The 26,750-nt window shown below is 35.6% G+C and overlaps 2 protein-coding genes across 7 annotated transcripts in view; one reads left to right on the top strand and one right to left on the bottom strand.

The window, feature by feature from the left end:
• Positions 1–737: 737 nt before the first annotated feature.
• Positions 738–18,057, bottom strand: WDR12 (WD repeat domain 12). Of its 3 annotated transcripts, none has more exons than XM_081141855.1 (14): positions 17,807–18,057; positions 17,007–17,119; positions 14,548–14,642; positions 11,843–11,937; positions 10,897–11,003; positions 9,709–9,824; positions 8,987–9,141; positions 7,214–7,259; positions 5,723–5,808; positions 4,116–4,256; positions 3,893–3,998; positions 3,587–3,719; positions 1,919–1,991; positions 738–1,114 (listed from the first exon to the last, which is right to left on the bottom strand). In XM_081141855.1, the coding sequence occupies exons 2-14, from the start codon at positions 17,045–17,047 to the stop codon at positions 1,037–1,039; spliced, it is 1,272 nt and encodes a 423-aa protein (XP_080997981.1). In that variant the 5' UTR covers positions 17,048–17,119; positions 17,807–18,057; the 3' UTR covers positions 738–1,036. The 3 variants fall into 3 exon arrangements, with proteins under 3 accessions (XP_080997981.1, XP_080997980.1, XP_080997982.1); XM_081141854.1 differs by having other exon boundaries at positions 17,666–17,839; XM_081141856.1 differs by lacking the exons at positions 3,587–3,719; positions 17,807–18,057 and having other exon boundaries at positions 949–1,114; positions 17,007–17,429.
• CARF (calcium responsive transcription factor) overlaps positions 17,820–26,750 on the top strand; it is a 65,599-nt gene continuing 56,668 nt past the window's right edge. For 2 of the 4 annotated variants that reach the window (XR_013999124.1, XM_081141852.1), the window contains exons 1-2: positions 17,820–17,891; positions 21,943–22,103. The gene's annotated coding sequence lies outside the window, so the exon portion shown is untranslated. Of the gene's footprint in view, positions 17,892–18,411; positions 18,685–21,942; positions 22,104–26,750 lie in introns of those variants that run through there. The other 2 variants (XR_013999125.1, XM_081141853.1) reach the window with 2 other exon arrangements.

Below are 26,750 nucleotides of genomic sequence, written 5' to 3'. Positions count from 1 at the left end.
AGTCATGCCCTAACTGGTTTGACTGTAGTTACAGCGTTGGCCAAGGGCACATACCTCGGTTGCAGGCTCAATCCCTGGCACCAGTTGGGGTGTGTATGGGAGACAACCGATGGATGTGTCTCTCTCACATGGATGTTTCTCTCTCTCTCTCTCTCTCTCTCTCCCCCCCTCCCCCCCCTTCCTCCCTCCCTCTCCCTCTTTCTCCCTTCCACTCTCTCTAAAAAGCTATGGAAAAAATATCCTTGGGTGAGGGTTTAAAAAAAATAAAAATAAATAAAGGTGGAAGTCATATTTTAAGAGGGCATTTACTTTAAGTATTTTGTATATAACATATGAATTTAGATCAATGCTATAAAATTTGTAGAATGTTTGTATCTAATACTGACTGAAAACTTTGGTCTACAGAATCTATTCTTATCTATACACAAGATTAAGTATGGTTGAGGGGATTCCTGGTTACCATGAAATCTGTATGCAGTTTCTAAAGGATTGTGACATATCTTTCATATGAAGTACTTCACTTAAAGTATTTCAACTTAATAAGTTGGCAACATCTACATGTTCTAATGTTCTAAATACCTACAAAGTCTTATTACAGTTAGACATTACTTATTTTACCAAAAGCAAATTGTATTTCTAATTTTCTCTGTATTAAAATGTATTAGTTTTTTACATGCTTTTAAAAAACAGCTAACTTTAAAAAGTTAAGTTTCTCCATCAGAAAAAAACACACCAAAAACTGGACAAGTACTGTATTTTTAATATATGCTTTATATAGCATTTCAAAAGCAAATCTTAATTCAAACCAATACCTTTAAAAAGAAATAAAAAACTCAGTTTAATTTCAAGAGTTTACATAAGGTAGAGAATGCAAACCACACTTTATTATTTTAAAAATGCAAAATGTTATATAATAAATACAAAATAAAGACAGTAATAACTATTATCAAGGGTGATCTGCACTGATGTAATCTAAGTATTCTTTATTAATTACATTTACAGAAAGAATCTCTGTAGGCAAATTTATCATTCATTTTCATGCCCCCACATGGGAAGTGGTAGGTGAATATCTGTAGGAATACAATTTATTGTCTGCTCCTCCACTCAGAAGTAACTGCATAAAAGGAGAAAAAACACACAAATAGAAGTAAAGACAGTTATTTCATCTGATAGCAAACCTAAGTAAATACTGATGATTCTGATTACAGAGCAATTATGGATGAGCAGTTAACCTGCACTGAGAGGTAATACTTCAATGGACTGGTTACACCAGTGTTCACTACTATATTGTAATACAGTATAGGAAAGCTTTAAAGCGATAATTTGAATTTGGTTAAGGTGAATATGCTATTGTACTTTCTATGAAGCATTTGCTAAGTAATTGTTTGGAAAGTAATATAGTTTTACCCATTTAAGAAAATTAAGTATTTAAAGGACAGCACATTAATTGTTTGTGGGTAAATGGATATTACAAATTACCCAAGTAGCCCGAAGACCTATGTATTTGAAAAGAATTCTTAGGCAATAAGAGCTTATGCATATACATAAACATAACTAAACTGTAATTCTTTAAACACATTTTATAATCTAGGTTCATTATATAAGATTTTTCTAAATGGGAAATACTTTGACCCAATAGTATAAAATAGCAAGTTCATGGACTTGAAATATTTCATTAAAATACTCATAAGAACAAAATTGCTTTAAAAATTTCAAATTTCAAATTATACTATTCCTAACATTAAAGGACAAGTTTGTTCCTTCTTTGAATGGGATGTGAGATTTTAAGAATAATATTAATGGAAACTTAGAATACAGAATTATAAATATCAGCTATATTGAAACTAGTCTGTAAACACAAACACCAGATTTTTTCTAATGTATTTCCCTCTTCACCAAATAACTAATAATACCTTACCCCTGTGTCTGTCCAGTCCACACTCAGAACTTTGTCTTCATGAGCAGCCAAATCATAGAGAGGAGCCTTACAACTAAAAGATGAAAATGCTGACATGTTATATGCTTTTCATAGTACTAAAACATATATGAATAATCACTTACACTTTCCTAAAAACTTTATAGAGTTCACCATACTCGCCTCTATAACCACACAGTATGAAAATTCTGGGTATTTACTTGACCACCTCTCCTGTTTTTCCTGTATCATTAGCAAACAACTGAGACTTACTACAACAACTTTATTCAGGAAAAATGCTATTTATTTATAAAAATTTATAAGTAGGCCCATTTTCATACTTCCTTTACTACTTTACTTTACCCCTACTACTACTACTTTACCCCTGAATCATGGCTTTATATAACCCTTTATCTATCCATCTATATGCAGATAGCTCCCAAATGTAAATATTAGCCGAACTTCTCCCGAGTTTGGTATATATATCCAATTGGCTGACAGCTGAATGTCTTATGGGCACTACAAATTTAAAACAACCAAAAAACTCTTGATTTTTCCCTTACAAACTTCTTTTTCTACTCTTGCCCATCATAGCAAATGGCACCAATAATCACCCAATTGCTCAGTAAAAAAGAGGCATTATCCTAGATTCCATTTCTATATTCATTTTATGAGCCAATCCTGCCAAAAAGCTATCCTCAGAATATACTAAAATCCAACGACTTACCTCTAATGCTATCCCCCATAGTCCAAATCACTATTCTCAGTTTCTTGAATTATGGTATTAGCCTCTCTGCTTTCATTCTTTCTCCCCTGCTCAAAAACCTCCAAAGCCGTCCTCCTCACACTTAGAATGAAACCCAAATTCCTTACTGTGGTCTACAAAGTCCTACTCAATATAACCACTACCTGACTCATGTACAGCCACCCTCCTTGCTTACTCCACTCTGTCAACACTGGCTCTCTTGCTGTTTTGTCAGTATGCGAAGATTTCCCCACCTTATCCGCTTTTCCCTCTGCCATCATCTGTGCATGGCCCATACCTTCACGTTGTTCAATTCATTATTAGAATACTACTTTCAAAGAGAGGCCTTCCCCAAAGAAGTGCTGCTACTCTGCTTTATTTTCTTTGTAGTCCTTAACTACTATTATCAGAAACTCTATGGTAATTGCTAAAGTAAAGTATCCAATTAAAACGTAAATACCTTCTAGATATTAACAAATCATCTATCATAAGGTAGTATAAGGATGTTAGAAAGCAGATTTAAGGTAAATAACAACAAACATGTATTTGGTTAATGCCTCTCCATCCTACCAAAGTATGTAAATATATTGTGTATGCATTTTATTGGGGGCACTCTGCATATACTAGTATCGTAGCACTAGCCCATGAGTTAAAAAAAATCTTTAATATCTGGCTATCTTTTTATTAACATCTAATTTATAATTTGATCACAGTTCCATTTATTCAGAGACCACTGGCCTACTTCTATAGTTATATTTCAAATTCTTTCAGGCTGCAAAAACAACATATTAACATGAAGAAGATAGATGCCTTTGATCCTGGTCTTTCTTTTTGATACCAATATTTATCATTTCAGTATTTATTTCATTTTCTCTGTGTAAACAGGCAATTGATATATTTCTTTTGTGGATTTAAATAGGATATACCTTCTTGTATCCCACAGCTTGACAATGTTATCTAAAGAACCTGAAATCAGCTGCTGCTCATGGGTAGGAGACCACTTTACTGCTGTGACCCAGCCTGTATGTGAGGTTAGGGACAGCGACACCAAAGAACCATCTGAAGAAAGCAAAAAAAAAATAAAATAAAAACAATTATTGAATTTTAGAAGTGGGCAGAACAAATCTAAAAAGAAAATATGTAGAAAAGTATCTTTTTATACACATCTCTAGTGAGAAGAGAAATTGATGTTATTTACACATATTTTTCCTTCAGTGGTTTCCATGACTCACCTTTAGTTCGGGGATCCCACAGTCTGATATGCCTATCTGTGCTTCCAGATGCTAAACGTTTACAAAGTGGAGAGTAGGAAATACAATTAAACACTTTATTTCCTGTCTGAAAAAATAAAAAGGAAAGGACATTTCACCGTGGTGGGTTAAATGTAATCATCTCTAGAAGCTTATCATTTAAAAGCTCAAAGTTAATCAGAGAACAACTGAAATTATCTCTTACCAAAGTTGACTTAAGACTGCCAGACTCAACATCCCACACTCTAATTGTGTGGTCCCAGGATGCACTGCAGATTTCTTCAGCATCTGACCACAGAACTGAGGAAATTGCTTCCTTGTGGCCAGATAGGGTCACTATAGGCGTCTAGAAATGAAAGACACCCAAAAGGTAAAGCATTTTCAGTTCAGAGTAATTGAAACTAATAGTAGCTAGTACTTCTGAAGCCCATGTGCCAGATATTTTGTCAGGTGCTTTGGCTTTTATATCCTGCTTATTTCTTCTTTATAACAATCCTCCAAGACAGATACTTATGTTTTAATTTTGTAGATGGAAGTACTGAAGCTGAGAAAGACAACCTACCCAAGGTCATACAGCTTATAATCTCAAAGATACTATATGAAGTTTAAAAACAGATAAAACTAATCTAGGATACAAGTCCCAACAGCGATTACCTTTAGGGTCTACAGATTGCCAGGGAGGCTAGGGGAGTCTTCAGGGTGTTGATAATTCTCAATGTTTTGATTTGGATAGTGATTACTTAGGTATACACAATTGTGAAAATTCACTGAGCTGTATCCTTAATTATATGTATGCCAAACTTCAATTAAAGGTAAGGCAAAAAAAAAGCTTCCTTCTGTGTAAAGAATTTTTATAATTCAAGAAATTATCTTCTCAGATATATTCTTTACCAGTTGCAACATCAAGGATATGCATCAATAAATTACAATTGGCACAATATCCAAAATGCAAGGAATTTGTCCTACTAGACTAAGTGATACGGAAGCTGAGTTGCTGCCAGATCATTCCTCTTGCAATTTAGCAGTTCATGTTTAAATGCTTTAAATTGTAAATCACTACTGCCAGTAAGTGCCACTGTTTATTGCATTTTATGTGAGTTTGATGAATCATTTATGATCACACTTTATTACTCATTTTCAATAATTTTTATAAGGTACCTTATTGGTGACTACAAGGGGTAATGTGCAAATGTGTGCTTCATTTACTGCACGTTCATTACAGCTGTGAGAGAATGAATGAAAAAATGCTTTTCTAAACCTGACTCAGTGTTGTCCTTCTCATTAAGTATATTAACATATTACCACAAATATCTTTCTAACAGAACAGGAATATGGGTGAAATTCCTGAGTTTGATTTAATTGGATGTAGTAACTATATGATGAAATCAAAACCTCAATTAAACTCTTAGTTTCTGGTGATTTAGGATATACCCCGAGCATCCCTAGTGAGAATTACATCCTCAGTGTACGAAACAATCATTATTAAACAGTTAGGTAATGAGATGCTTCACTTAACTTTAACAACGGAAAGATCTTACTTCAAAGTGTACCATGAGATCAAATAAAGCAGCTAACTAATCAACCTGCCAATCTGTAAGCCTGGCTCAATGCTACTCCATTCAAAGACTCAGATAAATGTAGTATAGTACAGGAGGATTTCTAATGAAAATTTACAAATCTACTGAAAGGAAATTTAATTATGGTTCCAGCAGCAAGGTGAAACAAAAGGAAATTTAAGTAGGAAAGATTATAATAAATTATGTTTGTCATTACAGACCTAAGCCAAGTATAGCAGTTCTCACAAATACTTACCCTTGTTAGTCCCAATTGCTCTGTTTTCTGTTTCTTTCTTGGTCGATTTGTGGATTCCTCCATTTCATCTTCTTCATCTGTAGGGACTGTATCATAGAAAATTAGATTTGATATTTTAAAAAATTATGGTAAACATTAATTGCAAACAGTCTCAAAGAATTCTTCCATTTCTGGGTATATATTATCTCAATTGGCTGGGGAATAAATAGACATTCCGACTTATTTTGGATACATAAAAACAATTCCCAGGTTATCAGTCTTCCAGAAGGAAGTAAAAAGGAAAGTATATTAAAATCCTAGAACCTAACCAGTTTGATATCTTACTACGTCTTTAAGATCATTATGAATATTCATTACTTTACCATATCTATGAAAAATTGTTTACTGTTAGTTGACCAGATTGTATTTATATTATGAAGAGAATGCCATGAGATAAACACATAGTAAAAGGACATACATTCCAGCCACGTTTATTCTACGTACTATTTTACTTTTCTAACAATGAATTTAAGTGTTTCATAGATAGTTATTTTTTGTTTGATTAAAAAAAAAAAACTTTGTTACACATCATTTGACCAGGTAGCAAACCCCAGATGGAAAACCATATATTTTAATGTTTTGTAACTATTTTATGAATTTAAAGTTTTTCCCAAACTAGACTATAAATGCCTTAAGGGTAACAACCAATATATATATCTCATTTACCCAGAACTATCAAAAAATTAAATATTCCACAAAGGGGAAAATTTCTAAACAAGCCACTTTCTGCCTCAAAACCGTTATTTACGCATTTTTGGAATATCTACTAAAGTGGATTATTTATTTTCTGCCATCTTACACATAATCATTTAAAACTCTTCAAGCTTCGTAAACTGTATTTAGGGTATTATGTTGTAATATAGCAATTACTTCAGAAATAACAGAGGTATTCTCATCTGTTTACCTGTGCAATAAATAGTTCTAGACTACTACTTTAAAATTTTAAATATTGTGGTTTCCCCTGCCTTTTTTCTTCTTTCAGTGTCTTCTTACTACTATAAAGGCACCTTCCTCTGAGAGTTGTTCTTCCCCTTCCTCCTCTAATTGTTTCTTCTAATCTATGTTTTCCAAGTAAGAACTTTGGTAAAACTGTATTAAAAGTTTTTTGGTGTTTTTAAATAAGTCAGCTTAAGTATCAAAATTACTCAGAAAGTATTTTTATTTCCAGGTCCCTGAATAAGAGAACCAGGCAGTTATGTCCCATTACACCAAACATGTTATTGACACTTGCAGTATTTCAATAAATACAGGCATGGTGAGGTAGGAAAACATTTTGAAACACAAAGTAATATACTATTTTTTTTTTACACTATGCTCCTTTGTGTCCTACAAAGCCCTGGACCTTTTTTTGTTTTTGTTTTTTCTGGTAAAATATGGATTAAAAAGAACTCTTTCAATGAAATTCTTGAAATATCATTAATAAGTCAAAGTAAAAGAAATATTTTTATTTACCTGTAGACCAGATCTTCAGCATCTTATCCCAGGAGCCACTGCAAAACTGAACAGATATATATGAAAGGAAAGAGTTTGTAATATAATGCATTATATTATTTTCCTTGTTCTTTTCTCTCTATTTAATTTAAAACCTTTATTTTGCTCAGAAATCCTTACTACTATGGTATCACCTGCCTGTCTTCCTGGTCTCCTGAAAGTTATACTTTCAGTGTCATGGCAACTGAAGGAGCTGCCATTCTTCTATGGCCTGGTGCCCTGGCTGTGGTTGCTTAGAACAGGGAGTACAACTGACCTCCACTATGCCAATAGGTCTCTTTCTCCTTCAGGACCTTTTTTTTAAAAAACTTGTATTCCAGAGAGTGAAGTTAGTCTTTTCCCAGGTACAGATGGTACAAGATGTAAAACCTGAGAATGCTGAAGGCCAAGTTTTATTGCCATGTGGAAAACACCAGTTTGAGGTTCAGAGAGACTAACGTCAACCTGGGTAGATGAGATGGAAGGGTGTGCTGGCCACATTCAAGCCTCCATTCCTTGGTTCCTAAGACCCAAATGCATCATCACCCTGACTGTGACGTGGTTGTTCACTCTTTCCTTGGATCTCACAATCTTTTCTTTCTCTTTTCTTTAAAGAATAGTTTATTGATTTTCAGAGAGAGAGGAAAGGAGAGGGAGAGAAAGAGAAACATTGATGTGAGAGCTTAACATTGATCGGCTCCCTCCTGCGTGCCCCTTATTGGGGATTGAGTCCGAAACCTGGGCATGTGCCCTGACAGGGAATGGAACCAGCAACCTTTTGGTGCATGGGACGATGCCCAATCAACTGGCAGACCTGCCAGGGCGGATCTCATAATCTTTAAGCTGAAAAAAAATTCTAGATGAGTTCCTCTCTCTTACAGCCACAAGACAGGGTACAGTTATTAATTCACTTAAGTTTGGACACGACAGCATGTAAACCTTCTTGAGGGATCAGATATGAATAATCATAAATCTTGGCCCTGGCCAGGTAGCTCAGTTGGTTAGAGCATCCTCCCAATATGCCAAGGTTTCAGGTTCAATCTCCTGTCAGGGCACATACAAAAATCAACCAATGAATACATAAATAAGCAGAACAACAAACTGATCTCTCTCTCAAATCAATAAATAATAAAAAGTAATAATAATAAATCTTTAACTTTGAATGCATCAAATGTCCTCTGTTACACTAACTGGCAAAGAAATGCTGCAGAAACACTCAAATCCAGAACACTTCACCGTGGCTTATGGAACTTTCAAATGGTCAGAGAGTCTGTAATCCCTCGTAAGTCAATACCAGTGTGGCCTTCAGGTTTGTTTCCTTTTAACTAGCTTTTACCATTTTGTCATGACAGAGAAAGTCAGTGATAATAGTAAAACAGCTTCTATTAACACTAACCTTAGTGTATGCTAAGGCTTATTAGATGATGAACTAGACATTTTCAATTGATGATAGCACTGTGAGTAGCTGAAAGATTGAAAATGTTGATCACTATGATTTAAGGTTACATAAAGAAATTGCTTGTTTACCCGATTTCTTAAAATTTCTGCAGTTTAGTTCTAAACCAGATACTCAGACTGAGGAAGTGAATCTCTTTTATTATATGAGTATTTACTTTTTGGTTAGAAATCATATTCTTTAGTCGCCAATTGTTATGAAAGTAGGCCAATCACAATGAATATACATAGAAAAAAATTTTTGTATAAGAAGTTCAAAGTCTAACTCAACACAGTACTGATAACATAGCAGCTACTTACTTTAGTTCCTGTGCCATCAACAGCTATAGAATCCACACTTCCAGCATGGCCTCTGCAGCAGTGTAGGGCTTTCACTTTGTTTCTCTCTACGTTCCACTCCCATAAGAGAATAGTCTGATCCATAGAGGCACTCAGTAGTAGGCAAGACAAGTTGTCTGAAGAAAGGAGCACAAGAATAACATGTACGAAAATTTAAAATACACCGTGCTCTGAAACCAAGAACTGAATTTGATGTTGTTGAGAAAAATGTTAAAAAGATAAAAAAGCTGGGGGCGGGGTAGAGAGGGTCAATGGGGAGGAAAAGGGGGACATCTGGATTAAAAAAAAGATTAAAAAGCTCATTATGTCCAGCTTTGAAAAAGAAGCTAACTTACAGTGTAGAGGGATGATTAAAATATACTATAAGAGCTTAACATAATCTTAACTTGGAGAAAAAAACCCCAAAACATACACACTCTCTCTCTCTCTTATATATGTATTTCCTCACCCAAGGAAATTTATTCCATTGCTTTTCAGACAAAGGGGAACAGGGGGAGAGAAACATCAATGTGAGAGAGACACATTGATTGGTTGCCTCCCGCACTCAGCCGTCCAGAGCCTGTAACCAGTGTACGTGCCCTTGGTCGGAATCTAACACAGGACCCTTTAGTCTGTGGGCCGATGTTCGAACCACTGAGCCAAACCAGCTAGGGCAGAAAATATATATTATCTGATATAATTACCTTTTTTCACCCAGGCCACATCTTTTACAACATCTGTATGTCCCACAATTGTCATTATTGACTTTCCTTCCAAGGACCAGATCCGGGAAGTCTTGTCATAAGAACCAGTCAAGATCCTGTGAGAAAAAAATCTTATGAAATACAAAAAGCAGCTTTTTCAAACCCTGAAATCGATTATATTTCTAAGGTAATGAAAAAGTCAATCTTGAGGATTATACTTTTAAACTCTCCTTTAACATGAAGTTTAAGATTTAAAAACACATTAGAACAGAAGATGTTACATTTGGCTTTTCCTAACCTGCTAAAAATAAAAACATAACTGAGAAATCCTAGATTTCATTTTTACTATTGTTGTAAATACTACAACTGTTAGAAAAGCTAAGCAAGTTGCTTGTAAAGCCTAACAGTCCTTTGTATTTAACCAGTGAAAATCATTAAATAGAAAAACAGTAAAACCACTTAAAGGAAAAATAAAATTAGTAAAAATGTAACTTTGTGTAGTAACTCCAAGGAGACATTCTTTTTTTTCTTTTTAAAAAAAATATCTTTATTGATTTCAGAGAGAGGAAGGGAGAGGGAGAGAGAGAGATGGAAACATCAGTGATGAGAGAGTCATTGATCGGCTGCCTCCTGCATGCCCCCAACTGTGGATCGAGCCCACAACCCAGGCATGTGCCCTGACTGAGAACTGAACCTCAATCTCCTGGATCATACGTCGATGCTTAATCGCTGAGCCATGCCCAGCCAGGCAAGGAGACATTCTTTAAATGTAAGCTACCACTATATACCACTCTTGAGGTGGTTTTTTACAGGTAAGGCCAGTGGCTGTTTGTTCTGAGCCATCCATAATTTCTTGATTCCAGTCTGTCAATTTTAGCCCTAAAATAACATGATCTGCATCTTCATCATAGCAGGCCAGGAGACATGTGACTACAAAAGGATTTTCCCCCCTCTATAAAACAAATTATATCCTTGGTCTTAAAAGCAACATAAATCAAATAAATGCCCTGACACTTGACCTATTCAGAATAAAAATGTCATGACACAGAAAATTTGCTAATAGACACATATATAGCAAATTATTTTTACAAAGAAAAGAGAAATCAGAGAATACTCCCATCAGGCACTTAAAAAGACTGATGGAGGTGGCATTAAAAAAGGGATATAGGAACATTCATTTGGCAATACCATTCCTCTGCCCCTTTGATGGAACTGATCCAGTCATCATGGAATAAGCATTGCTCTGGCTGAGGTGCAGTGTACTTCTCCACATATTCTAGTTCCACAACCTCTTCCTAGTCACAGAGAGAAACCAGAAATCAATCAGGTGGTGCAGTCTTAAACTGGTACATTATGAAGATAAAGGACCCTCAATATATCTCCTTCATGTTTGTCCCTTTCATAACCCAGAAAATTTGGAGCCATACAAAAGGTGAAAAACTTTATTTGATCTAACAGTATGCTGATTACCATTAAGAAGTATTAATGACCTTGTAAAACTTATAAAAGTGGGGGGGAAAAGAATATAAGAAACTTAAATTATAAAATCACAAAAGCATATTGTTAAATGGGTACAGAGCTTCCATTTAGGATGATGAAGTTCTGGAAATGGATAGTGGGGATGGTTGCATAATACTGTGAATGTAGTTAATGTCACTGAATTATAAATTTAAAAAATGGTTAAAGTGATAAATTTTATGTATATTTTACCACAGTTCTAAAAACTGCCTCCCAAAATTAATTTTACAATGATAAAAGCAATATTAAGAAAAGTTTGAAAATTGGAAAGGGAGAAAAATCATTCCAAATCACAATAACCTTAACTATAAGTTGTTATATGTACATAATCATTTTGTACACCTTTAGAGTACTAAACATGTATTTGCTATTGCCTTTCCACAAATATGAAGGTATCTTTCCATATTCATTCATCTGCATTTCTTGAATAATATACTCTCAGAAGAAAGGACTTCAAACATGAATATATAAAAAACTGAAGCTCAAATTTCTAGGGAGAAAAAAAAAATCAAAAGGACATTGGTTGCTGTAGATTCAGCCTGATTCTAAATGGAGTTTACCTACACTATCTGATAATAACTTAAGTAAAATAGAGCAGGTAAACATTTGAACTTACCGATGAGATGTTTTCCAGTTCCATGTGTTTGACCAAGGGCATTCGCAGAAACTGGCCCTTGATAAGGAAATCAAACTCCACATGTTTGTGGACCTCTAAAGAAAATGCATAATAAAATCATCACTCTTAGGACCTGAAGTGGTATTGCCAGAGGTATATGACAGACCCCAAAACAAACAGGTACCTATTATCCCAGTGTAGCCTCCGAGTTTCTCCAGAATTTCTCCATGGCATAATCAGGCCATGTATCCCAGTATATTATATGACTTTTAAGAACAGAAACACTTTGTTCTGTTGGTAAAATTGTTTTGTTACTGTTGGTGGTATAATTATTTTGATTTTTAAAAAAATGTTTTATCCTATGAAAAATTTCAAATATATACAAAAGTAGAGATAACAGTGAATCCCCATCCACATCACACACTTTGACAATTACTACCTCATGGACAATCGTCTAAACTCCTCCCTCTACTGCTTTATTTTAAAGCAAACCTCAGGTCTGGTATCATTTCATCTATAATCTTTAGTATGTATCTCTACAATATAAAGACTTTTAAAAAGTCACGTTAAAATATTTTATTCCTTTGACTATCAAATAGCCAATGTTCATATTTCCTTATTTCCTATTTTTACAGTGAGCTTTTTAGAATCAGTATCCAAATTCCACAAATTATATTTGATTAATGTATTTTATAATAATATATCTTATAATCTTTAACAGTTTCTTTATTTCCCTTGCCATTCATTTATTTGTTGAAGAAGCTGGGTCATTTGTCTTTTTAAAAATATTTCTTACTTTCTGGGTTTGGTTGATTACATTTCCAAAGTGTCATTTAACATGTTCCTCTACCACCTACATATCCTGTACATGAGGAAGATCTAGACAATTCTGATTAGATTTCAGGTTTGCCCTTTTTTTGACACACACACACACACACACACACACACACACACACACGAGAATACTTACAGTATTATATATTTCAGCAAGCACGTTATCTCACCGTGTCTCTTTTTATAATTAAGATCCACCTCTGGGTTCAGATGATGTCGATACGATCCCACCCATCATGTTCTCTATCAGTCTTTTACCTAATTAATGGTTTTAGAAGCTACCAGTAATCACTGCTTAAATCCATTATTTGATTTGGAATTACCATGTGGTAAAAATTCTTTCTTCTTTCTGCATTTGTTAGAGATAATCCTTCTGAAAGAATGCCCTCATTGACTGGATTGTTACTTTTTAAAAATCTGAAATCTGAATAAGTTGCACCTTCAACTCAAAAGACAAACCAATGTCCATGTACAAGTTTAGAAAATATTCAAATATTTGGATAACAACAATATGTTGGTATTGCAAAGCTTCTACTGTAAGAATAATTCTTATTCTAGTTCGAGACTTTTTAATAGGTAGAATATATAACATTTTTGAAATTTAAAAAGGTATGCATCAGAATCTCTATACATCCATGATGAAAGACAGAGACTGATAGTAAATGCTATGTGACTATCTCTGAATCAAGAACTACAGCTTGCTAGAAATGAAAACACTGCAGACTCTGTGCCCCTGAAAAGTTGTTCAAAAACATCATCTCAAACTTAACTAGGGTCATCAGAAACATCTGCTTAAAAACATGCTTGCCTTGCGTGGCTGGCATGCCTCAGCAGTTGAGCATCCATCTATGATCCAGGAGATCATGGCTGGATTCCCGGTCTGGGCACATGCGGGGTTGTGGGCTCGAACCCCAGCAGGGGCATGCAGGAGGCAGCCGATCAATGACTCTCTCATCATTGATGTTTCTATCTCTCTCTCCATCCCTTCCTCTCTCTGAAATCAATAAAGATATATATATAAAAAACATTTGCCTCTAAATGGTGTCTCCATCAACAAATTTCATTTTTAAAAATCACACTTTATGTTACTTTCAATTTTTATGTTTAAGTCTATTTCATACATGATTTTACTTTTAAAAAACCATCTTGTTATAGAATATTTCAAACATATGCAAAAATGGAGACTAAACATTATAATAAACCTTCATAAACCTATCATGAAACTCTAGTTATCAATTTATGGCCAGCCTTATTTAATCAATATTGTTGCATACATTGTTTATATTAATTTTATGGGCTAATAACTTATGTTCACACATACCATATGTTTAATATTTGTATCTCTATAAATGTTTTACTTGATACTCTTACATGTTTATAAATGTTTCATCCATTCATTTTATGAATTCTAAATACTTAAAAAAATACCAGTATGAATACTGGCATTTGTTGTTATACAAAGTAAATACTCAAATACTGATACTGCGATTTGTTTTGTAGAAGTACAGCAAGTGAGTCCCAAGCCCTAGATGCTTGTTCTCTGCCTACCCAAATCAGCGCTCTTCAGCAAAATCACAATGTCTTGATTACTTCTACATCACAACTATTATACTAAAATCTTTATTCCTAAATCTCAACCACCTTATCTCCATAGTCTTAAAAACAGATTAAACTAAAATACCTTTTTTTCTGAAAACTTTTATTTCAAAGCATTTTCAAATTATCATGTAGCAGGGAAACCCATATGTTAAAATTTATAAATTTTACCATTATAAAATGCATGCAGTATTATAAAACAAGGCCAAAAAAGGGAAATAAAATTAATGTGATGGAATTTATTGTAGTTAGTGGTATTTCCTAACTTTACTCACCATTTTTGGCCTCCAGCAATTTATTAATGATGTTACTAAGGTCAGCAATTTCAGAAGCTGCAGGGATTGAGAAGGGGACATCATCTACTGCATATCTATAAAAAAGAAATAAAACATCAAGATTAAGTCCACAGACTATTTTAACGAATGTGCATTTATTCATACAACAAACATTTCTTGGGTATCTAACACATGTCAGACATTTGGCTTCATGGGGTAAACAAAATGAATGAAGACAAAGGGTTAAAGTGTAGTAACCAAATACAATGAAACTATGTAAGAATAATATCATAAATAATATATAAAATGGGAGAACAAAGAAGCCATAGCTCATTTCAACTAGAGAAAAGCATTGGGAGAGTAGAGTCTGGCATTTGTTGTTATACAAAATAAATACTCAAATACTGATACTGCGATTTGTTTTGTAGAAGTACAGCAAGTGAGTCCCATGAAAGAGGGATAGAAAGCAGGAGTGCAGAAAAGCAGGGAGAGCAGCAAAACAATGGATAAAAGTTATTAAATTGCCCACCCAGCCTATTCCAGAAAGTGTGATTTTGCTGTAAATAGCAACCAAAGACAAGACAGACAATAAGTGTTAGAATGTGGAGAAATCAAACCCTTACTCATTGCTGGTGGGGTTCCTCAAAAAGTTAAACATGGACTTACCATTTGATCCAGCAACTCTGATCCTAAGTATATACCCAAGAGAAATGAAAATATATGTACACAAGAAAAACTTGAACACACATGTTCACATCACCACTATTCTTAATAGCCAAAAGGTAGAAAGCACCCAAATCTCCATCAACTGAACAATGGAAACAATGTGGTATTATCCATATAATGGAATATTATTTGGCCATAAAAAGGAATGAAGTACTGATACATATTCCCACATGGATGACTCTTCAAGCCAGTCACCAAAGACCACATTATATAGTTCCACATATATGAAATGTCCAGAACAGACAAATATAGAGACAGAAAGATTAGTTATTGCCTAGGGCTGGGGGAGTGGAAGGACTGGAGTAATAGCTAAAGGGTAATAAAAAATCTTCTGAAATTTACTATAGTAATGGTTGCATAATTCTGCAAAACCACTGAATTGAATACTTTAAATGTGTGAATTCTGTTGTATGTGAATTACATCTCAAAGTTCTTACCAAAAATAAATAGAAAAAGACAAGAAAACATAAATCTCCATAAGCTGAAATTGAAGCTGTATTTGTGGGGAATGAAAGAGTTTCAAAAGATGTTAAGGTGGAAGCTACAGGGCTCATCAAGAAATGCTGCAGTAAGTCTTTTTTTGCCGCAATTGGGGTGGGGGGCTTCAGAGCTTGTAAAAATGTAGATTCTAAATAAGGAGGTCTGGGGTGGAGGCTGAGATTCTGCTTTTTCTAACAAGCTCCCAAGTTATGCTGATGTTAATGGTCCTCAAACTACACTTTTTCGTAAGGCTATAGTTATATATTTATCATGCCAAAAATAGTAAGCAGTTACTTAGGTTCTCCAAAAGGTAACAGAACAAAATTTTCCATTCTTCTTTTCACTTACCACTTGGGTCAGTAAAATGGGGGAGGGGGAGGAGTAGCATGATTCACATGCACATATATGAATATATATATGTAAATTATATAAATATAGATTAATAAAATTATTTTAACCCCTCATTTTACTGACCAGAACATATATTTTTGGAGAACACACACACACACATATATACACATATGACATCTCACGGGTTAAAATACAGTGGTGTATTTCTTAAGACTTCACGTGAATCAACAATAATAAAAATTTCAATTAGAAAAAGTACAGTGGCCATGATATTGCATCATCACATTCCTTGGGAAGTATTGAGACTACGTATATGTACTCATGTGCATTGATAATACAATTCATGTCTATGTAAGCAACAATACAAGGAGTGGATACGATTTACCTGGTCAACTCATAAAGCTACAAACACACCATAAGGCAGAATGAAATTAGGCTTCAAATGAATGCTACAGACCTGGGGACTATTGTTAAAAATGTGTATATATACACATGTATGCACACAGAGATGTATATATACACACACATACTGAAACACCACTGGCAGAGAGCCTGTAATGACATGGTCCATTGTTAAATTACATAACACGCTTCATTCGGGAAGCAAGCCTGAAGACCTCTGGCTCCTGTACATTCACAATTTAAACTGTATAGAATCTGAGAAGCTTGGCAGTAAGGAGGTATCACAGGTCTGTCCCTGAGAAATCCTCGAGAGGTACCGCTTCCACTTGAGCGGAAAATACGGTCAAGCGAGGAATCCAGGAAAAAAAAAGAGAAAAGAAAGAGGGGAGTGTAAAAGTGAATAAAGCAAACACTGGGATCCACAAGGTTATACCGAAGGAGTCATTGGAAAGGACCGCTGGTAGGGGAGAGGAGAGAAGAGAGGAGAGGAGCTTGCTTACTTCTTGTTGTCAGTGAAGAAGCGTGTCTGGAGCTGAGCCATCGCGGGGGGTACACACAAAACTTGCCCACGGAAACGCACGGGGTAATAGTCCGACAGCGGGCTCTCTGGTCCCTTAGGATTACAAAAAGAGGCAGCTCAGGGGAGCACGAGCTGCGGTACGGGGCTGGGATTCCGCTTTCTCCCGTCCGGCCTCCTCACCGAGCCAGACCACGAGGCCCTTCTCCAGAGGCCCAGCCCTCAAACATCAACTACCTATTCCTAGATTTAGGAGTCGTCGATTAGGAAAACATAGTCTTAAAGACGGAGTATCCCTTTAATCTTTTTGCATTTCTTTTCATATATTTAGGCCTGTGATCGGGTATGGAGATACAGAAAGGCCCAAATCAAATCTGCTGCTCTCTCGCTCTCGTTTTTTTAATGTAAGAGGGTGTCTTTAGACCCGATACTTCAACCTCCTGGATACTACAACCCCCAGAAAGCAGCGCTTCTCAGACGCTGTAACCACTGGGAATTGTAGTCATTTTTGCCACGCTGCCCTCAGGATATTTTACTTGCATTAAGCCATCCCCACTCCAGCCAGGTATTTATTATATTTTCTCTGTCTTCAGCTTTAACTTACTAAAGCCGTTCCACTTTTATTTTACCACGCATACTCACAAGCAGAACGTCACTAGCGAGATTCTTCGTGGGCTCGCGCCTCTAGCTTCACGCTTTAAATCCAGATGAGAGGAAGGAAATACAAAAGAAGGAGGAATCGGACTCGAAGCCAGCGACGACGGCGGCCGATAGGGGTCTTACCTCACGCTACCGCGCTGCGCGCTCGGAGGGGACGCGCCTGCGCATTGCGCTGGTCTCCATGGCGGGGCCTCGGAGCCAAGACGAGGTTGAGTAGACTCGTTTTGAATTTTCTCCCCTCTGCTCCAGCACTTTGTGGACTTCCCTCCTCGCCCTGTAGAGCTCTCGGCGGCGGCGGGACTGGGGGAGTTGGAGGTTTGACAGAGCTGGCTGCGCGGACGGACCGGACGCTACTTCCCAACCCCCCCCTTTCTTCCGCCTGCCTCCTGCACCCATCACCTGCTGACCCTCCCGGTCCCTAAGCAACCGCTGGCCCCCGCCCCTGCCGCAGCGGGACCCTGGGGGCGCCTCCTGCACCCCATCTCGGGTCCTTCCCCGGGCCCTACATGGCGAGGCCCACTAGCCCCTGCCCGGGACGGGGCTCGCGGGTCCCGCGGAGGCGGGCTGGAAAAGGAGGTTAGGTGCCCTGAGAAGGAGGGTCGCCGAGCCCGAGGACGTGCCCCCGTCGCGGAGAAGGACCCGGACCCTTGGGCGGGAGCACCCAGAGTGTGGCCCTTCGCGCTGTCCCGCGTCCCGTTTTTTGCTCTTTATGAGCCCCTTTATATGTTATGTTTAGAAGGGGAAAGGCGTATTTGCTTTTTGACTTTTGGGGTCTTGAAGTTACTCTAAGGCTTATGTCTTATTCTCAGTGACCGGTAATTATTCTAGTTAAATTTAGTTGTTTTTCTGAGGGAGGATGGGTGGAGAGAGACTGTCCAGGTTTCAGTCACTTTTTAAGGCGTTCGCCAGAAAAGCTCCAAGAAGGGGACTTCAAGAGACTGCAGTTTAGAATCAGGCAGACCTGGATTGCAAAATTTGTGGGCAGAGCGGTATGTGTACAGGTGAAGACAACTAAAGCTTTCTTTTTTTTTCCTTTTTTAACAAGTTGCTTAAAGATGTACTTTAGACACCCGGTATTTCAGTCAATCATAGACTATAAGAAGTGATTTAAACAATTGTAAGCAAAAACCAGTCTTTTATTAGATAGCAATGACGTGACACTAGGACTGTTTTCAGTGTTTGGAGTAGGGGCCCCGGAACCCGATGCCGGGGTTCGAATGCTGCCTCACTGCTTACGGGATGGGCAAGAGTAGGTTTACAGTTGTGGGTACGGGAAACAGTTAAAGCTACTGTGATCGTACCCCGAGGGTCTGTTTCCTTACAACGACTGTAAACGTACTTTTGCCCACCCCTGTATTTATTAACCTCTGCGCCACACTTGGGTCAGCTGTGAGAAGTAAATGCCACCTAGTAAATGTTGACTGTTATTACCATCATTGCCATTCAAATGCCAATTAAACTAGCTTTGCCAGCGTGAACAGATAAGGGAGAATAGCCTGGTGGTTAGAGGAATAAAATTATAAAACCTCTTTGCTGAAGATCTAGGAAAGGATTGGGCTGGTTAAATGACTGGGTGGTTATTTAACCATGTGATTCATTGTAGTGGTGAGGATTTATTTATTAAAGAAGTTAGACCACCTGACGCTTGAAACGGTTGCTTAATTGAAGGCTCCATATGTAATCCATATTTTTTTAATTTGGTAGAAGTGGAAAGTTTTAAACATCATTCTTCTTTAATCATTAGTGATTTTTTTAGTTACAGCAGTAAAATTGCCTGAATTAAATTTCACTGAACCTCAAATCTTAATTTTCTTTTTCAGATAATTTTAAAATTATTGGTAATATCTCATTGGTCAAAATATCTTTTAAAAATATAGTTAATTAGATTAATTAGTAGATTAATACTATCAACTTGAAATTTATCAAAATAAAAATATAGTACCTGATAAGAGTCAATATAGGTTGATCTTAATTCAAAATGAAAAATATCAGTAAGATACAGAACCTGAAGGTTTCAAAGATAAAACTTAAATTGGCAATGCAGAACGTTGAAGTCACAAAAATACATTTTTCATTTGACTGAGAAATTTAGTTAAGGAAAAACTACTTAAGTGTTCCAAAATAAGTAAACACCCAGTATGATGGCTTTGGTGTGTTTTCAACAGTGACAGTCTTATATTTGGCGGTGTCGCCATGCAATACCTGGGGTAGTTAGGTGCTTTTACTTGGAGTGCCTTCTTTAAGTTTACTTAGACTATTAACTGCAAAGTTTGGGTCTTAATGATTTCCTGCATGGTTCATTTACTATGGTCCTCATGAAGACACATTGTTATCTGGAGAACAGAAGCTTGGAAAATATTTTTTTATTATAGGTTTTTGGTTTTTTTGTATATGACGGCATGATGTGGTATGATATAAAGACTTCCATGGGCTTTGAAGTCCTAATTGTTCTGGGTTGTTTTTTCTTCCTACTTAGTTTTGAATCTGAGCTCTAATGCTCTCTGTGACCTTAAGGAAGTTATTTGACAGCTTTGGTTTTCTTACCTATAAATAGAGATGATAAGATCTACCTCAGAGTCATCGTGAGGATTACATGAAATAATTTGTAAAGTTCTCAAAGAGCAAAGAGGTAAAAAGGGGTGTGTCCATATGTGGTAAGAAATGGATAGTAACCAAGATCACAGGGGAATTTATAGGGAGGACCAACTTTAGATCAGAGAGACAATGAACACTAGCCTGAAGTTTTTTTCACTGAAAAATGAAAAGTTAAAATAGGTTACTGTTTCTATATAAATTTACATAAATTTAAAATTTTGATGTTGATTTAGCACGCTATAACTTTCACCCATCTTTAAAAAATAAATTATTCTATAAAATATTTGTGAATTAGTAGTCTTGATTTAATTTTGACACCACTGATTCATATTAATTTTGTATAGATCATAAAAGGTGCATTATGTCATTTACCTGCTCTAAAAGATGAAAGACATTTTCTAAAGTACTTTTGAGCAATATTTTTTAAATGTCATCAATCAGATCTGATACTGATATTGAATAGATTTCAGGATGCTTTAAATCTTGAGACACTAAACAAGGTGCATAGAATTAAGAGAAACTGTAAACCTCAAGTGGCTTTATTCTTTAGCTGTTTGGGGATTTATCCTCAGACTATTGGTTTTAATGGATAAATTTTACTACATAAAAGTCTATAGGAGAAAACAAGATAATCAGATATTAAGACAGATTTTTAGAAATTACAGCTGAGGATTGCCTCTAAGTTTTTGAACAAATAGAAATGCTCTTGAATAAAATCAAAACAGCAGTAGCCCAAGCATGGCCCACAGAGATATGAGTGACTGCACCCTGAATAGTCTCTTCCTCTTTGCCATATGGTAAATATGTATAAACAATAAAAAGCCCTTTTTCCCTATAAATAAAAACATCTAACTTAACAATTTCTTCCTAATCTTTGCTTTTGCAATAAGGTAAAATCCATTTTAAAAAATGTTTTTATTGATTTTGAGAGAGAGGAAAGGAGAAGAATAGAGAGAAAAATCTATCGGTTGCCTCCTGCACACCACCTACTGGGGATCAAGCCCACAACCTGGACATGTGCCCTGACCGGGAATTGAACTGGTGAATTCTTGGTTCGTGAGTCGACAACGTCCAGGCTAAAATCCACTTTTTAAATGTAATATAAAACATTCTAGAAAGCAGTTTGCCAGCAAAATTTAATGCCTTAGTGTGTGTTCTGAAGTCCAATCATTAGCTGTATAGGTGACATGTTTAATACTTTCTCCTGTTCTCTTATCCAACCCCAAGGCTACTTGCTTAAGAAATAAGCTTCTCAGATCAATTTCAGGGTTTTATAGGGGTGGGGTATCGGGAGGAGGCCTTTATTCTGAAGCTTCCATGGCTCCAAAAGATGCTCTATTAGTAAATATTTTCATTGTAGAAAAAAATGTAATTTGCTGCTGAGGTCTTTGTTTCAGTAGTTCTAGAATGTGAGAGTTGAAACAAAAACTTAGTCCAAATGCCTGGTTTTAGATAAGGAAACAGGTTAAGTCACCTATCACAAGGCAAGGGAAGTTCTCTGTAAAGTCAGTTCTAGTCTTTCGTTCTCGTCGGTTGAGTAAGCTCACGGTTCCACTATACAAGGCTTGTAATGGCTATTTTATAATAAAACCTGCAAACAAAATCTAGTATTTTTCTTTATGTGTAGGAAAATAAAATATACATTGAATACCTTCTCATTACAGAGAAAAATGCTGCTATGAAGACATATCTTTCACATAAATGAAGCTACTACTATCATGATTTTAGCGCCGCAGAAAAGAAGAGCTTCAGTGGACAAGAGGGCATTTTGGGGGGTAGTAGAATGCTTGAGGCCTGGAATTTAAACTTGAGCTACTTCCTGAAGGTAATAATTTTATTTTTAACTAATTGAAAGCAATAGCTGTCATAAAAGTTCATTATTGTCCATTACAAATTAAGGAAAAAGTCACATTATACTTTGTAAGTCACATAGGTACTTTGTTATGTTTATGGCTATCTGTTGGAAAATACCTAGCTATTTAATATTAATATCTTCATTCTTGAAAAAACTTTACTTTGACATATTTAAAGGCAATGCAGATTAGTAGAAAGATTAGGGGAGGAAGGAATAATACTTTACACTGCATTCAAATTATTTTTTAAAAGGGTGTCTTTCTTAAAAATGTGCTTTTAATCTCCAGATCAGCAATGGGTTAGGTCAATAGATAATGAAACGCAGTTTTGTGTGCAGAAACTAAGTAGTATTTTCCCAGTGCAATCACTAAAAGCTTGTTTAACTCACAGTACAGTTGTATTGTACTACATACTGAAAGGAAAATTTTGAGTTTTCAGGTCCCAGAAGACATTAGAAAAATAAGTTACCTTTCTTCCATTGGCAGGATCCCAGTCTGGGCAAAGTTCTGAAGTGAGTGGTTTATGTTTGGCAGTCTTCCTCGTTTTAACATCGTCCCCGCCCCTGCTTTAGTACACTTCCGGGACTTTCATCCTGCCCCACATCCTCACTGCAGCATCTAGCTCAGTCAGGCCTGCCCAATCCCTTTTAAGTGCTCTGAGCCTCAGATGTACTTGCTTTCTCACCTCTAAATTAAACTTTTCACTGTAGCTGTTTTTAACTTACCTTAAAGGAAGAAAGCTATCCTTATGTAAATTTACACAAATTTGTTAATGACTGATACTATTTACAAAGTTTTCTTTTTGAGAGAAAATGCTTATTAACTTCAATGAAAATTTCACTGATGAGCCCTGGTCGGGTAGCTCAGTTGGTTAGAGTGTCATCCCCATACACCAAGGTTGCTAGTTCCATCCCTGGCCAGGGCACATAAAAGGAGCAATCAATGAATGCATGAACAACAAATCAGTGTTTCTCTCTTTATTCCCCTACCTCTCTCTCTAAAATCAATGAATTAAAAAAAATGTTTTTAAAGAAAATTTCATTGATGAAATTTTAGACAGGGTTAAAGAAATTAAATAAAATGAAAAAAATTTAGGCCAGAAGGGATAATTTGTAATAAGATCAGTGCACCTTAGGAAGCTAAGAGTACATTTTTAGAATTCTTGCCCCTAAGCTATTTGCAGTTTATAACTTCTCCCAAGCTCTTGAATAGCTTTCTGATGAGGTCAGAGATCTTTAGATTGCTTGGTGGAGGGCTTTTGTGTATTAGGGATTGCCCATAATTAAATTACAACCAAGGAAAGTTGAGAACCAATGAACAAAGAACTTCTTTTAGCATCTTTAATTTGTTAACCTATCAAAAAAAAAAAAAAAAAGATTTAAAGCTATGACTAATGAAGGAAGGAGGGAACTTTGTTCCCTCAAAAACATTTCTGTTATAATAATAGAGTCGGCTTTGAGATCAATCAATACATGTAGATTTGAGTCTTTGCTCAGCCACTTACTATGTTTGTAACCTTGATAAAAGTTACTTAATTGTCTGAGTCTTATTTCCTCATATGGAAATTGGAGAAAGTAACTGAATCGAAGGGTTGTTGAAAGGATTAAATAAATGACATATCTAAAACACTTTTAGCATAGCTCTATACCATGGTAAGTGCTCAATAAATTATAACCTTATAACCTTGAGCAGAGAGCAATTTTCTTTTCTGTAAAACGGTGATAATAGGTCCTACATCACAGAATAGTAGAGTGATTGTTAATCTAGCTAATAATTAAGTTTAAAAGCATTCAATAGACATTAAATCATCTATTCTATCATAATAAGTACTTATATTTAAATATCAAAATAAAGAGCTCTCAGCCCTGGCCGGTGTGGCTCAGCGATTAGAGCGTCAGCCCCCTCACTGAAGGGTCTCAGGTTTGATCTCAGCCCTGGTCATGGTACATGCAGGAGGCAACCAAGCAACGTGCCTCTCTCACACTGATGTCTCTCTCTCTCTCTCTCTCCCTCCCTCCCCCTTCCCTCCCTGCCCCCTTCTACTCTCTTTAAAAATCAATGGAAAACATAACCTTGGATGAGTATTAACAAAAATAAGTAAATAAAGAGCTCTCAAAAGTATGTCTTAATATCATGTTTAGACAGTATTTCAGTATATTTAATTTACTTTAAAAATTATGTTATATTCATGACAGTAGTTATTTCAGTTTTAATAAGTCCCTCAGTAGGACTTATTTTCAGTGGAATTAAACTTTGTAAAAGTTTTCTCTGTGAATAGAATTTATTTTTCTGCTCAGTGCACGTTAGAAGTCAGTCAATAAACAATAGTCAAATGAATTTTTTAAATCATCAGGATAACCAACTATTAGAAACAAAATCTTAGAACTAGATGGGATCTTAGAGCTCACTCATACTGACTCATTTTAAAGAACTAGAAATGGAAGTTCAGAGAAAGTAACAATTTGGACTTTTTTATCAAATCTAGACTAACCCCAAGCTTTTTCTCTACTACGTTTATGAGATGTGTGAATTTTTAAACTAAACAATAATATTGAAATACAGCCTATTAGTCATCTTAAAGTGTAAAAGTTTTTATATTTTTTCAAGGATTTATTTAGTATATTTAGGTATCTATTTAGGTGAAATTTTGACCTTAGTTTGCATAATTATAGGTAGTAAAATAATTTATTGAGTACTGACAGTATACTGGGAACTTCACCAAGCCCTTTGCATACATTATTAATCTTTATAACAACCCTATGAGATGGATGCAATATTATTCCCAATTTACAGATGACAAAACTAAAGCTCAGAGTAGTGGTTAACTAATTTGACAAGTAAGTACTAAACTGAAATTCAAACCCATACTACATGACTACAGAACACTCTCTTCGACTGTTTTATACCATTTTACTAACAAAACCCTCTCAGTTTTTATCTTAGAAGTTAATGAAAAAATAATATATTTTCTTGTACACCCTAACTCCAACATTGTCTACTCTAAGTGTAGCAACTTAACCAAAAATTTCAAGATAATTTTGAAGTTTATATACTGTGATTTGTTATTGGCTTTAGTTTACAGTCACTGTGATTGCCTTTTTTTTTTTTTTTTTAAGTACAGTTTTAGTTTTAGATTTACAGAAAAACTGAGCAAGTCATACAAAAGTTTCCATATTTCTTCCCCCACTACTTACCCCTTCCCCAGCAAACAGTTTTTCCTATTATTAGCATCTTGCATTAGTGTGGTACATCTCTTAAAATTAATAAACCAATATTGATACTTTATTATGAACAAAAGTCCATAATTTTCATTAAGGTTCACTCTTAGTGTTACGCAGTTTTATGGATTTTGACAAATGTGTAATGTCATGTATCCATCATTACAGTATTATAAAAAAATCATTTCATCACCATAAAAATCTCTTGTGCTTCATCTGCTCATCTTTCCATTACCCTCACATAACCAACCTCTGGTAACAACTGGTCTTCTTACTATGTTTATAGTTTTTTTTGCCTTTTGAATGGCACGTATTTGGATTCATACAGTATGTAGCCTTTCAGACTGGCTTTCACTTAACAGTATGCATTTAAGGTTTGCTAGTCTGCAATTAGATCAATATGTGGATTCAGTTCTGTTTTTCTTTAGAATTTTGCATTTTCACTACATTGCATTTGGATTTCTTTTGATTTATCCTGGTGCATTTTGTATTTCCTTTATCTATGGATTCATGTCTTCAGTTTTGAAAAATTGTCAGCTATTATCTCTTCAAATATTGTCTCACCCATTTTCTCTTTTCTATCCTGTGACTCCAATTATAGATATGGTGTACATTCTCATTCTATTTTTCTAATTTCTCTTCTGCGTATTTTTTATTTCTGTTTTTCCTATAATGCATTCTGGATAGTTTTTTAAAATCTGTCTACCAATTTAGTAATTCTTTCTTTTTAAATATTTCAGATATATTTTTTTATTGTTGACACTATTACAGATGTCCCCTATTCCCTCCCTTCTCCCCTCTACCCAGCCTCTGCCCCCTTACCCTGCCCTGCCTTCTCCACATTGCTGTCTGTGTCCATGGGCTGTGCATAAATGCATATATGTTCTTATCCATTGCTTTTTTAATTTTAGCAATTACAGTTTTCATTTCTGAAAGTTCTGTTTGGTTCTTTTTCAGTTTTGATACTCTCATTGCCTACTTATTGCTGTGATTCATTCTTTTTATTTCTTTAAACATTAAATAATTATTTTATATTCAGTATTATATGGGTTGAATATTTGAAGGTTTTAGGGAGTTTCTAAATTTGCTGACTCTTATGGTGGTTATTGCCTTGTGTTTTTGCCATTGATCTTAATGTAAAAGGAAACCAAAGCCTTATTTGGGCTTGTGTTCCTCCAAATAATAGGTGCATTTTTTTCTTACTGAAAGCCAGGCTACAGTTTTGGTTTAGGACCTTTCAAGTTCTTAGTTTTATCTTGGGAGTAAAGTCTCCTGCCCTATCAGCTGCTTGTCTAAGCCCCAGTTTCCCAGCCATAAAATGTGTATTAGCACTGGCCTTTGGGGAGATTTTTCTCTTTGCTTGTGCTTATCACTTAGGTTTTAGCTCACAGCTTTTGCTTT

Source organism: Miniopterus schreibersii (assembly GCF_964146895.1).
Source record: "Miniopterus schreibersii genome assembly, chromosome: 7".
Classification (NCBI taxonomy): domain Eukaryota; kingdom Metazoa; phylum Chordata; class Mammalia; order Chiroptera; family Miniopteridae; genus Miniopterus; species Miniopterus schreibersii.
This window is presented reverse-complemented; position numbering and strand designations above follow the sequence as displayed.

Bases quoted from the DNA above. Each gene is read 5' to 3' on its own strand.
- WDR12 (XM_081141855.1), bottom strand. From the start codon at position 17,047: ATGGCTCAGCTCCAGACACGCTTCTTCACTGACAACAAGAA. The intron at 14,643-17,006 runs GTAAGCAAGCTC...TCTTTTTTATAG, and splicing joins TTCTTCACTGACAACAAGAA to ATATGCAGTAGATGATGTCC. The intron at 3,720-3,892 runs GTGAGTCATGGA...TGCTTTCTTCAG, and splicing joins GTGGGATCCCCGAACTAAAG to ATGGTTCTTTGGTGTCGCTG.